Source organism: Marmota monax, unplaced genomic scaffold (genome assembly GCF_021218885.2).
Source record: "Marmota monax isolate L192 unplaced genomic scaffold, Marmota_monax_Labrador192_F-V1.1 WCK01_AAM20220418_F8-fsc00038, whole genome shotgun sequence".
Taxonomy (NCBI): Eukaryota; Metazoa; Chordata; class Mammalia; order Rodentia; family Sciuridae; genus Marmota; species Marmota monax.
The window spans coordinates 2,836,078-2,852,364 of NW_026692498.1; the positions used below are offsets into that span (position 1 = coordinate 2,836,078).

The window sequence follows — 16,287 nt, forward strand, 5'->3', positions numbered from 1 at the left end:
TCACTGTTCACAGGGTTTATTGGTAATGCTGCAGGGCGACGGCCACGTGCACCGACGTGAACCAGTCCTCTGCTCGGGGCGAGGACAGCTGTGCACAGGACAGGAGCGCGGGCGCTGCCTGGGCGGAAGCCTCAGTGCCGGCCGTCAGGGCGGGCTTCTGTTGCGGGTCAGCTGCAGGTACTCCTCGTGCAGCCTCTGCTGCGCCTCATGCAGCTTCCGCAGCCTCTTGGAGAGCCCCCTGCTCAGCTCCCTGCCCTCCGTGTCGTGCGTGGGCAGGCCCTGCAAGGGCGACACACAGCTGCCAGGCCGCCACCCGGCACCCTCCTCCCTCCTCCTCCTCCACGCGCCTCTCCCTGCTGTGGCCGCGTCCTCTGCTCAGGGCTTTTGGTCACCACCTGCTCAGGGTCCAGCATGCTGACCCAGCAGCACTGGCTTAAGAGTTTAAGACCGTGGCCACCGTGGAGAATGGCGACCAGGGTCTGGGCACCCTGTCTCTGTCAGGGCCCACCATGCTGAAGGGGTGCAGCAAATACACCTCGACCTGGCAGGGAGGCCGAGGGTGGGCCAGAGCTGGGCCGGCTGAGGGCCCGAGGCCCTAGGCCCTGCCGGGTTCTGTTTCAGCCATCCGAAGTCCGGCCCAGGCCGTGACTCCCACTGTCAGAGGCAGGAGCAAGGTGGAGGCACCTGCTAGGAGGACACCCCCTGGGCCCCAGCCTCCCCTAGAATCTCCCACATGCCCACGGCTGAGAACTCCTGCCGCCCCAGTTCAGGGTGGTCTAATGAGTCCTGAAATGTGGAGAAGGATTTCTTACATCTTCATCAAACTTGGAGTATTTGTCACTTTCTGACAGGAACATTTCACCAGGTGGAATCTTCATCCTGGCCAGCTTCGCCGCCTGCAGCAGAGTAGGGTCATAACCACCCAGCAGCAGGCAGGGGCTTTACACTGTCCCCAGGATGCCCACTCCCACCCCAGCCCCCAAACTGCTGTCAAGCTCAGATGGCTGGAAGGGATGTGGAAGCCAGGGCAGGAACTCAAGGGGCCCGCGGTCGTGGAACAGAGGAAAGGCTGTCAATCGTCCCAAGAGCAGCCAGACTGCAAGAGCTGCCCGGTGTGGTGATGGGCGGGCTGGCTCCCCTGGCTGTCTCCCTCCTGGGGGGACCCCCAGGTTCCAGGGCACCATGTAGGAAGGCAGGTGGGGGCACAGTGGAGCTCCCTTTAGAGGGTGCTCCGGGGCCTGGCCAAGTCCAAGGGAGGCCAAGAGCCACAAAGGCCCAGGCCACAGTGCATTTCTACCCAGGGGAGTCCCCCCAACAAGCAGACGTGCTCACTTCCTGCTCCCGCTTCCTCCGGGCGGCCTCCTCCTTCTTCTTCCTCTTCTCCTCTTCAACCTAGGAGAACAGAAAGGGTCAATGAGCCAGGGTCCCAGTCCTCCTGCTGTCTCCCACGACCTGGCCTAGGGCTGGACTCCTGTCCAGCCCAGCCCAGCCCTTGGAGTGGGAGACAGATTGGTGCCCTGGGCTTAGGTGGCACACCTGTGCTCAGCAGTGGCTGACCCTTGTTCCAGAGCTTCTCAGTGGCCCTCTGGGTGCCCACCATGCTCTGGATGTGAGGACAGGGCAGCAGACAAAACCAACATTAAAAGCTTCAGGCACAACAGCAGGACACTGACCAGAAGGACAAACGTGGTCTGGAAAGGGGGGCTGCATCTAGTGGGGCCTGGGGACGACCTGCACAGGTCATGGTACCCAGGAGAGCAAGGGCACAAGGCAGGATGGGGAGAGGGCAGAGGCCAGCAGCGCCAAGGAACGGGTACCAGCGTTGGGGCAGTCAAAGAGATGGGACAGGAGGAGGTGAGCAAAATCCAGGATTCCACTCCACCCAGCAGAATCCAGGGGAGGGGCTGGGGAGGCCTGGCCCGGGGCTGGTGGTGGAGGCAGCAGGCTGGTTTCAGGTGAGGTCAGGCCAAGCCTGCGTCGGGAGTTCGGGCTGCCGTGGGCACGGAGGTGCCTGCCACCGATGGGAGGGAGGAACAAGTTCGGGGAGCCGAGAACCTGATTCCTTTGGGATGTCCAGGGTTTCGGGTGCTCCTGGCTTCCTGGAGCTATGAGGTAAGCAGCCAAGTGCAGGAGCATGGCAGGTGGGCTCTGGGCTGGGGCCTGGGGTCATGGCCAATGCCCAGTGGACACCAGAGAAGCGGTGGGCTGGGCAAGGTCACAGGGGAGGGGAGGGCTGGGGAGGGGAGGCAGGAAGGCGCCGACAGAGCGCCAGGACGGCAGTGTGCTAGAGGAACGGTGGCCTGTCTAGGAGGACTCGGGGCCCTTTCAAGGCAGGAGTGCTCGTGTGCGGAGGGACTACTCTGGAGGAGAGCAGGCAGGGGCACGCTGGAGGGCCTGGGAGCCCGGCTCCGTGCCGCAGTGGTGAGAGCCCTGGCCCGAACCGTGGACCTGGAGGAGCCACGAGCTGCTGCCTCAGAGGGAAGAGGTTTCGCCAAGGCACCCCAGCTTCGGGCCAGATGTGTGGGCAGGAGGCTGGGCCACCCCTGGCTGGGGGTGCAGGAAGGCCCCAGCCAACTTCTGGTCACCTCCAGGCAGCTGGCAGGCTACACCTCCCCTAAGGAGCCTGTGCTTGCTCAGTTCAGGAGGGGAGCCCCGTGTGGACGGAGACCCAGGCTGGGGAGAGCAAGTGTGACAGAAATGGAGAGGGCCTCTATGGGAGGTCACGCCACAACCTCTAGGGCAGGCTCCCTTCACACCTTCCTTGGTCACCACCCTGTGACTGTCTGGAGTCCCCCAGGCAGCTCCAGCTGACTCTCCTCAGCTGATGGGTAGCTCCTCCCCATGTCCCCAGGCCCTGCAAACCCAGTCTGTGTACACCTGAGTCTTGGGCCCTGCTCCTGGGGGGTGGGGGGCTTGCTGCAGTGCCAACGCAGGCCACTCTCAACTCCATCCCCAGACCCAACCCTGGCTCTGTCAATCACCTCTCCTCTCCAAGTCCCTCTCGAGTGGCCCGGCCCAAACCTGCTCTGGAGGCCACCCCCGGGGCCCACCTGTCTCAGTGCCACTCCCCGTTCCTGTGTGGCTTGGGAATCCACATGTCCCTGAGGGCACCTCACAGGCTGAGTCCAGCAGTTCTGATGTGTTTTTGTTCCTGTTCTTTCTCCCACTGACAGCCAGGTCTCTGAACATGGGATCTCTGGATCACGGGGTCTCGCTGGGGTGGAGGAGCTTTGGGAGGGGCACTCTGGGAAGAGCCAGGCGGCACTGAGGGTCTGCTGTCACTCGCCTCCCCCCAGCTGAGAAGACGGCCTGCTGTTGGGTTCAGGCTGTCGGGCAGTTGCGGAGCTGACTTTTCTTTCGGACATTCACAGGGACAGGGATTTGTTTGGTTTGGGCCCTGGGGATTGCCCAGGGCTCCGTACATGTTGCAAGCTCTCCACCACTAGGTCACACCTCAGCCCAGCACTGGCATATTTTAAAATAAAAGCATAAATGTAAATTCTTAAAAGTAAACTATGCAACAACCCTAAAGGTGTTTTGTTTTCAACAGAATCAAGCACAGTCATTCCAACTTTACCAACCCTTTTCTTCTCTTCCCTCTCTCTTAGTAAGGTCTCTCTGTCCACCAGTTTCACCACCGTTGGCAGTCCTGAAAAGCAGACAGCTGGTGAGACGCGGGCCCATGCACCTGTCCTCCTGCAGGCTGCCTGCCAGCCTCTGAGCCATCAGCCGAGCTCCCCACGCCACACACTGTGGACAACAGGGGGCCTGCCTGACGGCTCACACTGTCACCAGGCAAGGTGTGACACGGTGACAACTACAGCGCCTGGGCTGCTCCCTGAGTGTGGGAAAGGAAAGGCAGTAGAGGCCAGAGGACTATAGGCATTGGACTGTCAGGCCCAAACACATCACAAAGCACGACTACCCTCCTGAAGACTGCCTGCCTTGCTGCGCTGGGGACACCTAGGGACATTTGGGAAGAACATGGAGATTCCACTTGGGGATTCCTTTTTTTTTTTTTGGTACTGAGAGCAGAACTTAGGGGTACTATACCACTAAGCTACACCCCTACTCCCTTTTATTTTTTGAGACGGGGCCTTGCTAAGTTGCCAAGGCTGGCCTTAAACTTATGATTCTCCTGCTCAGCCTCCTGAGTTTCTGGGATTACAAGCAAGCACTACTGTGCTTGGCTTCCACTTGGGGATTTATCAGGAAGTCATAAAACTGTGGGGCCCTCAGGAATTCTTGGTGTGTCCCCTCCCGTGTCCTTTCCCAGATCTCTGGAAAGCAGGTTGAGAGGCTCACCCACCTTCGTGATCTTCAAACCGCACCCCAAGCTCGGGCAGGATGTCATCCCGGAGGGCATCGCTGAGCTGCAGGACCTCAGGGACTGTTGGCAGAGAAAAGTGGTTCTGTTAGACATGCAGGGAATCCCAGGTCCCCCGGACCACGCACTGTCCCCAGTGCCTAGAAGAAGCACCAGCTTGATTCTGTGGGAAGCGGAAGCAGCCCGGAGATTACCAAGGCCACCTCCATCAGGGAACCTGGGGTGCTGCTCCCAGAGCCCAGAAGAGCCCAGGCCTAGTAGCCACCTCCCACGGTAAGCCTGAGGACCAGCAAAAGCTTGTGCAGAGTGGCCAGTGCCTGGGATGCTTGCCAGGGGGTGTCTGGGATGCCCAGAGCGGGTGCAGCAAGCAGGGCCAGGCTTCTTCCTGGTGCAGGTTCCTACTGCACAACCACGAGGCTCCCAAGGCACCAAGCGCCCCTGGTCCCAGGTAAAGGCCCTGGGAACTCCTGGCCACCAAATCTTGGCTCAGGATCCTGAAGGAGACACACTCGGTAGGTCAGGCCTCTCGGGCTGCTGCTGTGCCTGCTCAGGGCCTGTGCCCTGTGCCCCTGAAGTCTTGAAAGCGTTCCCTGCTCCCCTCATGGGCCTCAGTGCTGGAGAAGGACAAGGCCACCAACTGTAAATGCCCTGAGAGAGCCAGGACACAGCTGGGTGAAGGGGGTCCAGGACAGAGGCTGGGTAGCCCAGCCTGCTTATCCAGCACCTAGGCTCAGCCTGACCACCGGGCTGTGTCAGGATGAAAGGCAGGGGAACCCCTAAAGCACACGGCTGGAGGAGACAAGACAAGGCCAGTCCGCTTGAAGCGCTCTTTCACGAAGGACACAGCACAGCAGACCGGGTGGTGGGACACCGGGACTGTACTGCGGACAGTCCTGCAGGTTTAGGCATTCCCAATCTCTGAGTCGCTTTCTCTGTTGGTGCCAAGGGCAAGATCAGTGACCAGCTGACTCATCCCTTCCTGGCACCTGGTCAGAGGGCAGTGGGAAGGCTGTAGCTCTGGGGTGGGGCTGGGGTACTTAACATGGAGCACAGTGAGGCCACTGGAGTCACACAACACAGCTCTCCTAGGCCCACGTGGGCCCACTCCAGGTCTGGCCAGTGTTCCGTCCCTGTCACATTTAGAAACCAAGAGCCCTGAAGGACTTGATTTCAGACAGTTCTGGCCACGACCAACCCAGCCTTTCCTAAAGGAAACGCAGCTGGACCCGAGGGGAGGCCCAGTCAGGCAGGGGGCCAACACCAGCGCCCCCGCCCGGACTGCACTGCCCAACTCGCAGGGCCTTGTCACGCTGGGGAAGGACCTCCACTTAGAAATGTGAACATCTGCAGTACCTCAGCCATGCCCACCACTGCAGATGGTCCCTCTTTCACAGTGGACACTGTCAGCTGGCTCCCAATGGTTATGACCGTCCCTGCCTCAGTGCTAACCCACATCTGCTGTTCCAGCCCACGTCAAATGTCACCAGGGAAACACAGGGTGTGACAGGCAAATAGGATGCCAACCATCCTCATCCTCAGGCCAAGACCCTGCCCGCTGTGATGGGGTCCCTAGAGCAGGCACAGGGAGGCCTCCCGCTCCCAACACACACAACACACACTCCCTGGGAGACCCCCCGCCACAGCCCACCTGGCCTCTGCAGAGCTGAGGAGCAGGACTTGCCACCTGCCCTCATGCTGAGGCCTGCTTGTACCCACTCGGCTTGAAATTCCCTCCAGGCCCGTGAAACCTTTTGGTGCCTCGGGCCTGGCCTGCTCTCTCCTCTGCTACTGAACAAGTGCAGGCCCCCAAGACCACAGCAGCACTCTGCACGGCCACGGCCACGGCCACAGCCACACGTGGTCCATCCCACCCCGAGTATCACTCAGCCCTGAAAAGGCACAAAGCACTGCCACACAACCAGCTGGCAGACACTGGAGACACGGTGCCACATGAGAGATGCTGTACCCGACACCCAGGACGCTATCTACAGACAGAAAGCAGGCTGGGTGGACGCATCAGAAGAGCGCGGGCTCTGTCACCCAAGAGTTGGGGGCGGAAGACCAGCCTCTGAACTCTCTGTTGCTACCTAGGTTTAGGCCTGAACCAGGCGTGATGGCGCACACCTGTAATCCCAGCACCTTGGGAGGCCGAGGCAGGAGCATTGCAGGTTCAAGGCCAGCCTGGGCAACTTAGCGAGATCCTGCCTCAAAATACATAAATTTTAAAATGGGTGTGACGTGGCTCAGTGGTACAGGGTCCCTGGCCCAGTGGTAGAGGGCCCTGGGCCCAGTGGTCGAGTGCCCCTGGGCTCCCTCCCCAGGACCCAACACAGAAACAAAAGGAAACAAAACGGCTCTGGCTAGGTGTAGGTCTGTGGCCAGCTGCTTTCTGGGGTTGGGAATGCGGACCTACAGGGGAATTAGGCAGGAGAGGGGACCTTCCACGTCCGAGGCCGCCTGAGCAGAGGCGTCCCCAGGTCAGAAGACCAGGCACAGCTGCCCTGGAGGCCGAAGGGCACAGCAAAGGAGCATGGCCTTCCCTGGATGTGGTCCCCAGACAGGGCACCTCCTGGGGACACCTGGGCCAGCCATGAGGACTCACGGTCCTGTTGACTAGAGATGCTCCTGAATGACAGGGTCCATTGTGGCTGTCTCAGTCAGCAACTCCTTAGAAGTGTCCTGCTCGCGTGGATGGGGTGACCGTCAGCACCCTGGGTGGCGACTGTTCCTCTCTCCCTCTTGGTGGGCACTGCATACTGCCCCAGGAGCATGTGCCCATAGAGCCCCAGGGCACCCATCAGAGCTGGCTCCTGTCAGTGGAGTCCGGGACAGGGATGGAAAGCAGGTGATGCCACGAGCAACTTACTGCCCAGAACAGACTGGGGAGAAGCCGCACAAGGCAACGGCGATCCAGCCCCGGGGAGCAGGAAGACGCAGGAGCCCCTTGTGGAATGCCACTCAGCTTTCCAAACAGATGGAAATCCTCAGGCTGCTGGGACGTGGAAGAGTTGAGGACGTTCTGCTAAGTGGGGGCAGACAGGTGCAGAAGGACACACTGCCCTCCACTTACATGAGATCCCTGGAGCACTCGAATTCAGACAGAAAGTAGGATGGGGAGCAGGGCTGGAGGGCGGGAGTCACATTCAAGAGAACAGAGTCCAGGCTGGGGAGAGCAGAAGCCTGGGGGTGGCGGTGGCTGCCCAGCAGAGTGGACATGCCCAGTGCACCAAACACAGTCACGGTGGTAACCTCCGTAGAGAATATCAAAGAGGCGATGGGGGGTGACCACAGGCGACAGAGGTCTGCCCAGCCCTGCAGGCCCTGTCCCAGGCTCCCCTGACCCCTGCTCCCTCCTGGCCTGGCCTGGGCAGAACTGCTGCCTCAGTCCACTCTGGAGCTTACGGCCCACTCTCCTTCTCCTGGGCCTGTCACAGTGCTGGGAATCAGAGCCACACTTGCTGCTGCTGCTGCTGCTGTGTGGGTAGAGCCACGTCCAGCACATGCCTCCAGCCCCTGGACTGTCCAGAGAGCCCTGGGGTCTCTGGCCCAGGTAAGCTGACTGCAAGCCCACCTGAGCGTCGGGGCAGAGGAGTGCTGCATGTGAGCACAGCATGGTGATCCCATCCCTTGGCATGACCCACTTCTCTGGCTGTCCACTCTCTCCAAGTAACAAACAAACAGCAAAAAGCCAGCCAACAAGCTACTCTGAGGCCAGCCTGCTGGGGCTGCTCTAAAGGCCAAGCACACCCTGCCCTGGTCAGTGTTGCAGTGCTGTGGCTACCGCATGGCCAGGCCACCTTTGGAGCCCATTGGCCTGCGTGCCCGAGTTCCTCCTGGGGCTGGGGTGTGCTCAGGAAGTCATGTTACAGGTGTGCTCCCTGTGTGCCCTTGGGGGCTGAGTCCTGGGCTCAGCCTCCGATGTCCTGACAGGCCGACGGAAATGCCCAGCTGCCCACAGGGCCACTGCTCCAAGCCCAGGACCCCAGCGATGGCAATGGGGGCTGCTGACATTGAGAGATCTACACAGCTCTGCAGTGGGCCATCAGGTGCTTCTCAGTTTGGTGAAAGTGATTTAAATCACTGAGAAGCACCAGGTGAGATAGCAAGCACCAAATGCTCCCTGCAGCCTGCTCACTGGCTGCTGGGCAGGCCAGGCCCCTCTATGGGCACAAGAGGCAGCCTTGGAATGGGGTCACCCAGCCCGCCTCCTCTGGACGTGTCCTGCACTCCCCCTGACCAGAGGAGCTGCAGGCTGAGAGTCGTCTTCCCTTTTGCTCTGCTCTCCAGCACAAGACAGGCCTGGACCTGGTCCCGAGCCTCCCCCTGGCCACGCCTCGCATCCTCCTTCAAGAGGCAGCCTCTCCATTTGCTGGTAGTGGATGGAACTGGACTATCATGTTAGGTCAAGGAGCTAGATGTCCTCTCTGATATGTGGATTTAACACACCATGTGGGGTGGGTGGGGGAACGGAGTTCACTGGATTAGACAAAGGGGAATAAAGGGAAGGGAAGGCGAAGGGGAAAGACAGTGGAATGAAGCAGACGCCACTTCCCCACGTTCACACGAGTACACGACCATTGCGAACAACCTCAAGTACGAGACATCAAAGCGCACTCTCCTGGTATCCAAAACGAACCAACAACAAAAACAGGCAGCCCCCCCCCCCCGCCCGAGGCTCTCCTGGGTGCCCTGCACTCCACCATCAGCCACGTGGCCTAGACGCTGACCTGCCTGGACACTGTCCTGCAGTGAGCCCAGGATGCTCTCTGCACAGTGGAGGCTCAGCACCACAGGCTCCTGGCACCGACCAAGCTGAGCGGGGCAGGGGACGGTCGCCGCCTCCTCCAGGCCCTGCTTTCCTCTTCTGTAAAACCGTGAGGTCAGACAAGACAGCGTGGGGGAAAGCAGCTGGTGAGGCCACCCTGCATCCTGACGGGCGTCAGTGGTGCTGCCACAGGTTCAGAACCCTGCGGCATGAGAAGCCAGAGTGCCGCGGGACACCACTTACTGCCAGGTTTAACAACCTGCACGGACTGGCCAAAAAACCAAAGCGCAGAGACCCAGCACTTCCCAAATCTCGAGTCTCACACACTCAGGATGTCAGGATATCCAAGAATGAAGCACAGACAGAAAGCCCTCGCGGGGGACCCCCAAGATGAAGGCATTCCGCTGCCAAGCCCCACGCAGAACAGTGACTCTGGGAGCACCACCCCCCCCCAGCAGGAGGCTCCCGCCCTGGGCTCGGCGGCTCACCAGGAGCGGAACTGCGCCTTCCATGGCTCTGCAGGATGACCACAGCAGTGCACGCAGCTCTCGCCCAGAGTCCTGCCAGGCTCTGCCCTTTGTGCTGCCCCCATGGGGCCTGCAGCGTGTGGGCAGCCCACAGAGGGAGACGCGCGGGGTCTGCAGCGCAGAGAGGAGCAGCTGTGTGCTCACCCAGCGAGGAAGAGCCGCTCCTGCTCTCTGCACAATGGCCTCACCTTTTTCCTCCCGGGCAATCTTGCGCACTCCTTCTCTGAATTCCGACAACACCTGCAGGTAGGGCATGACTGTGGACTCGAGCTGCGGAAAGAAGGTCTGGGCTCAGAGGGCAGCTCGCCTGTGTTGTGACTGAATGCCTCGTCAGGTATTCAATTCAGAAACGTAGTGCAGGGCGGGGACAGCCTGGGCAGTGCTGCGGGGCCTAGTGTCCCAGAGCCTGACACCTTGTCCCCAACACATGGTCTACAGGTGTGCCGGTGACAAGCACCTTGCGGGCCTGCAGCACAGGTGACATGGGCCAGAGGGCACAGAGCCTCCTGTACGCTCTGGCCAGAGGTGCTCAGCAGCTCCTCTACAGTACTAAGTGCATGCTCCCAGCAGGGCAGACACAGAACTGTGAGGACCTTCTTTATGTTACAAGTGGCCGCTGGGCTGCTCGTGAGTCCCACATGCACTTGCCGAGGTGTTCACGCACTTAAACATCTGCACAAGCACTGACCACAGAGGAATGCTGAGGAGGAGGCAGGAGGGAGGACGCTGGATGGGCGAAGCAGTGCACAGAACAAAGCTCCGGCCACTCTTCCTGCGCCTTCCTCCTGTCTGTTCAGCAGAATCAAAGATGGCTTCTGAGCAAGGTCTCTGCCTCCAGGTCACGGGGTAGCTCAAGAACCAAGATACAACACAGATGGCCACCAGCTGGCTGGGCCTGGGAGCCAGCAGTCTGAGCTGAACATCCTGGCCCGTCTGACCCCTGGGCAGAGGCCGTCTCCCGTGCAGTGGAGACTCCGGGCTTCCTGGTGGCTTTGGGTCTTTCTCTCTATTCATGCACCAGCCTTGGGCCAGCAGGGTGCCCAGGGGGCTCTTGGATGGCGACAGGGTCTGTCTCGAGGAGGCCTGGGACTACCGACCCCCCATGGTTTGACTGACTATACTGGGATGCACGGCCAACACCCAGGAGGCAGAGGAACAGGTGCCACCTCCTCAGCTTGACAGCATTTGGGACTCGAAAGTCAACTGGTGCACATGACTTGAAAGAGTGAGCTGTGGGCGCGGGACACTGGGCCTGGCAGGCTCGTCCCATTGGCTCACTCACTCATGGCTGGCTATTTCCAAGGAGCTGACTCAGAGGGGCTAACAGGACACATGGAGGATGCACAGAGCCCTATGTGAAGGCCATAGCCACAGCAGAGTTCAAGACCACAAACACTGGTACAGACTCAAAGGCAGACGGATGACTATCCTAGGAGCTCTCTTTTGCTTCTTGTTCAAAGAAAACAAACACCCTAGTGTTGTCTGCACATGAAAACAAAACAGCTCTTGTAGATTTTCTTTCAGGAAAGCACCAGAAGCAGCCTCGCAGCTCCCCTGCAGGGGTCCTCACTGCTTATCGGTAGGAAGCAGGTTGAAGGTCGTGCCTTTATTTTGCGCTGAGCACCTTGTCATCAGGTAGCAGCAGGTCCTCTTCAGTGTGTGCCCGTGCCCTCTGGTGGAGGACTAAGGAGCACTCGACAGGGCAGGGGGGTAGGAGGACGACGGAGATGAGCAGCCCTCACGTAGCGGAGGAGCCTGACATCACTGCAAACGGAGAGGCAGACTGCACCGAGCAAAGCCCGCCAGGGCGGGTTTGTCTGCATGCTCACACCTGGCATGGTGACTCTGCAGGATGACCTTCTCATGCCTCCCAGAGCAGGGGATAGCAGTGCGTGCACAGCCCCTGGGCGCAGTGTCAAAGCTAGAGCTGACTGGACCTGGCATTGGTTCTGCCCAGCCACAGGACAGAGAGGTAGTGGAGCGCTCTCCAGCCAGCACTCTATCTATATGCGTGACCTTCAGTGAAGCCATGTTGGGTGCAGCCAACCATGAATGGCAACGGTCAGGGACGCGAGTGTGTCCACCCTGAACACACAGGCCTTTCTCCCATCACCCTTGCACCACGGTACAGCCACCACATGGGGAGCACTGGCGCTGCATTAGGCCTCACAGACCACTGAGCGACGGCATGCACTGCAGGAGGACACGTGGCTTATGCACAAAACCCACCGGTACATGTCAGGGCCTCAGCACCCATGGGTTCTGGCACCTCTGGGGTCCTGGCATCCCACTTACATGGATACTAGGGAAATGGGATGCAGGACATGGCAGGGGCAATCAAGGACCCATTCAGCCAGGTGTGCCAGGTTGGAGCTCACGACAGCAGGGCAGCAAAGGCATCCTAACAGCCAGCTGCCCAGGCCGCCCTTCCACATGCCAAGGTGCAGCTGCAAAGCCACATCTGAAATGCAACTGGCAGGGTTGGTGGGGAAGGAACCTGTGCCTGTCTCAGTATGCCTAAGGGCTGCCAGGCTGGGGAGACTCCTGGAACTCCAGAGGAACAAGCAGGGGGGAAGGGTGGGTGGCCTGAGGCCCTGGACAGGGACCCGTGGGCCCAGGCACGCACTACTCACATTTAGGCTGGTCTTAGACCCTCCGACTGGGAAACCCAGGGAGCTCTCCTCTTCTATGGCCCCGAAAATCTAAGGAAGAAAGAGATGGCACATGACCCATGTGCAGGATGGACAGGTGAGACGTCTCGCGCGGTCAGCAGCCCACGAGCGGCTGGCGTACGCGGGGCCTGGTGGAGGGCAGCCTTTCTGGTGGGTCTCCACGGCCAGGGAAGGGTGGGAAGAGCAGCTCCGAGAGCTTGAAAACCCACAGCAGGCCTGTCGTCCAGCTGGGCCCTGGCTCAGGTGGCCACTCTGGCCCTCCCCAGCCTGACAATGGGGAGAGGGCGAGGCAGGAGAGCCACCCCGAGGTCCTGCGGGCTGTGGCAGTGCTGCTCCAGAAGTGGCTCTGCACAAGACGTGCTCAGAGTTGGGTCCTGGGACATGGTCTCACTTTCCAGACCCCAAGGTGGGAACGGGGTAGAGAGGGACAACACTGCAGCCTCAACTCCTGACGCGTGGAGACGGGAGGAGCGGAGGGCTTGGCTTCCAAGGGTGCATGTAACGGAGGCCTGTTTCCCCACCACGGGGCGTCACGGGGCCATGCAGCCAGAGAACTTGGGTTTCCGGCACCTGCCTACCTTCAGCATGTGGGTGAGGTACACAGCGACACTCTCCAGCAGGGCCCGGTTGGGCCTCCGCCGGGCAGCCTTCCGGGCCGCCATATAGAGGTTGCACTGACTGACCAAGGCTCGCATCTCTTCCATGACGGTGCGGGTGTCGACGTTGTCACAGAGGGCTTCGTGAACTGCCCTTTTCTTGTCATAAAAGCTACACGTGAAAGAACAAGGAACCCAGTCAGACTTGATACCATCTACAACAATCCTCCAAACGCTCCCCAAGCACGGCTGGCTCGGCAGCAGGTGCTGCATGTCCTGGGGACCAGCTTCTCGGGCTCTGGGGCCCGGCCATAGTCGGCCAGGCCCTGGGCTGAAGAGAACAAGCACATGCCCACAAACACCAACGAAAAGGCTCCACTTACTTCTTATTCAGTTCTGTTTCCTCATCTTCCCACTTTTCAAACTGGCCCGTGATGTCAACAGGCGCTCGAAGGACGTCTTTCACGTTTAAGAAGAACTCCTGGGGTTAGGAAAGTCGGTTTAGCAGCATTCAGGCAACTTTCCCACTAGACGTTTCGGATGAACCGTCCTGATGGGATTTTACTTCAGGCAGATTCTGAAGAACCACAGTTCCCCAAGGCCCACAGAGAACCAAGCTGACAGCCGGGACCGCAGCGCGCTCTTTTTGAGCCTGTGAGACACGTGCTTGGCAGGAAGCCCAAGTCAAAAAGGTCCATCCTCGTGAACAGGAGGGACAGGACCTTCTTACACCTGCCGAGCTGCCAGCCCTCTCGGGGCAGCGTGCCCTCATCCCATGGCCCGAGCCACCTTCCCCCATGCCGTGCCCTGCCTGCCAGAGCAGGAGGGAGATGCCGCTTGCATGGACCACAGGTGCCGGTGGAGCTGCTGTCCGCCACCTCCCACCCCGCCGAGAGCTGGCACTCACGTTCATGAACTTCTCGTACTGCAGCGCCGACTCCATGGTGTTGCTGGAGTAATCCAGCGTGTCCTTCCAGGAGTGCATGAGGAAGGCCAGCCGCAACTGCCGCGCTGCGGAGCGAAGGCACAAGACAGCCTCAGTCCCCGGTAGCCCCCTTGACCACGCCACTACCTGAGGGTGCGCGTGCGGCAGGCTTACCCGAGTGCTTCTTCAAGGCGTCCTTGATGGTGATGAAGTTCTTCAGCGATTTCGACATCTTGCAGCCTGCAATTGTCAGGTGACCTGTGTGGAGGAAGTACCTGACCCAGCAGTCATTTTCAAAGTACGCCTGCGTGGGAAGACGGGAAGGATGGCTTGGCCAGCGTCCCCAGGGCCTGGCCTTCCGGGGGGAGCCAGACACTGAACGCGCTATTGCCGCACTGTGCAGCGTCCACTGGGCAAGTGCTGCCTTTCCTAGTGGGCAACTGAGGCTCAGAGGGACCATGCCAGGTCGCTTGCCAACAAGCAACACGACTGGTTTGAGTTTGAGCCTCTCTGTCAGAACGGCCAGGCTGTCAGTGTGGGAAATCAGGCTCCGTGACTAGGTCAAATTCCTTGCAAGCCCCAATGCAAAAGGCAAGACGTACCCGGAGAGGCCCTTCCCGAGGCCTGGCAGGGCTCCCAACCTCACTCACCTCTGACTGCGCCAGCTCGTTGTCGTGGTGGGGGAACCGGAGGTCAAACCCCCCTCCGTGAATGTCCATCGAGGCTCCCAGGAGCGTGCCTGCCATGGCAGAGCACTCAATGTGCCATCCCGGACGACCCTGCAGACGTCAACAGCTCATGCTGCCTGCTGGGGCCTTTATGGCCCCAAGTACAACCTCAAGCCTCTGAGCTCACCAGACGGTGTTAACTCCCCCACAAACACTCAGAGTGACCTTTTGTAGAGTCTAAAGCCAGACCCAAACACCAACCCGGGACGACTTCCAGCACCCCAGCACTCCAAGAGGCCAATGACCGCTTCCCTTCCCACAGCACTGCAGGCAGGACGGCTGTCCCAGGCCACCTCGCCCTCTAGAGCTAGCGATATTCCCACGGAGTCCACAGGGCACCAGACGAGGGCCTGCGGAGGTGGGGGCATCTAACCCACCCCCATCACCCCCTCACAGACGGACAGTACAAGTCCCAGGAAGGCAAGTGGCTTCTGGAGGCCCAGGGAGGCCGTGTGACATCTGGTCCCTAGGACCAGGCGGCTCTGTGCTGTACCAGCCCCAGGTTCTGGCCCTGGTGCCGAAGTTCTTCACATGCAGAGCTGCCCTCAGGGACAGGGCTGTGCTGGTGCCAGGCGCCCAGCCCACCGGCACGCACTCACCTTCCCCCAGGGGCACGGCCAGGACGGCTCTCCCGGCTTGGAGGCCTTCCACAGGGCGAAGTCGTTGGGCGAGCGCTTCTCACTCAGGCGGTCAGCTGAGACGCTCAGGTCGCCTGCAAGCGGGAGGGCAGGGCAGGGTTCCTCACTCGGCACATCCTGCAGGGTGTCCAGCACCCTCCCACAGCTGCTCTGCGGCCCGCCCGTCTCCCGGGCTTGCTCTAGTATGCCCCCTAGTACCCGTCTGCTGTGACAGGAACTGGGGCTGACAGGGTGGATTCAGGAAACGCTGCTGTGGGCTCCAGAGTACTCGTTCTCGTGCCAAGGCCAAGCCAATCCCTGGGCTGCAGAGAGGCCCACCTCACCCTGCCTCCTTGCAGCCCTGGCTCTCCACACCTCTAGGTCAGGCTGCGGTGCTCTGGGCTGAGGCAAGGAGGCGACCTGGTGTGAAGCTCACTGGGGCAGTGTGTGGGAACCCAGGTCCACACAGGGGGGATCCCTGGGTCGATGGCCCGCATAGCTGTCAGCCTGTGAGTTCTGGGGACACAAGGCATAGCTGAGCTGCTGTGTGCAAGCTTACAGGGCCAGGAGGTGGGCAGTGTCCTCCCTCCTGGGCTCACAAGGGGCACAAGGGGAAGCAGCTAAGCATCAGCCAGGAAGGCCATGAGCCGAGGGCCAGCAGCCCTTGGGGACTTGCAGGAGGGGAGGTGGCATTTTGCTAGACTCGTGGTACATTCCCTCTGTGTACTTTGGTGAATGACAGGTGGCAGCAGCAGGCACAGCAGTGTAGTGGCCATGGCCCACAGGCCAGCCGAGCTCCACACTGAGGACCACCTGGCCTGGTGAGGGGCAGAGCTCTAGGCATGAGGGCACCAAGACCCAGCCTGGCCCTCAAGAGCCTGGCTGGCCAGACTTGCACCCTTCCCTGGTGACACCTCCCCCTGTGTGCCCTGGAACAGGAGGCACAGACTCCATCTTGCCAGGAGCTGTGGAGGGGCCATAGCTGAGCCTCCCTGAAGACACTGGGAGGGATGGCCATGCCAAGGAGGGCCCAAGCCCGAGCCTCAGGATCAGCGACATGCCCTGAACATGGAGGACGATGGCCACCAGCTTTCAACCCAGAAACCGTCACAGTCAGCGTCTGGGTATGT

General features: G+C 60.5%; 1 protein-coding gene across 3 annotated transcripts in view; it reads right to left on the minus strand.

Moving 5' to 3' along the window:
* Nucleotides 1-16,287, minus strand: part of Cars1 (cysteinyl-tRNA synthetase 1) — a 54,550-nt gene continuing 38,263 nt past the window's right edge. For all 3 annotated transcript variants that reach the window (XM_046444895.1, XM_046444894.1, XM_046444896.2), the window contains 13 exons: nt 15,140-15,252; nt 14,463-14,591; nt 13,987-14,116; nt 13,795-13,898; nt 13,271-13,368; nt 12,870-13,059; nt 12,253-12,321; nt 9,808-9,889; nt 4,310-4,390; nt 3,582-3,649; nt 1,333-1,392; nt 813-896; nt 1-279 (listed from right to left, as the gene is read on the minus strand). In XM_046444895.1, coding sequence (XP_046300851.1) covers nt 145-279; nt 813-896; nt 1,333-1,392; nt 3,582-3,649; nt 4,310-4,390; nt 9,808-9,889; nt 12,253-12,321; nt 12,870-13,059; nt 13,271-13,368; nt 13,795-13,898; nt 13,987-14,116; nt 14,463-14,591; nt 15,140-15,252 — 1,343 coding nt within the window. In that variant the 3' untranslated portion in view covers nt 1-144. The remainder of the gene's footprint in view (nt 280-812; nt 897-1,332; nt 1,393-3,581; nt 3,650-4,309; nt 4,391-9,807; nt 9,890-12,252; nt 12,322-12,869; nt 13,060-13,270; nt 13,369-13,794; nt 13,899-13,986; nt 14,117-14,462; nt 14,592-15,139; nt 15,253-16,287) is intronic.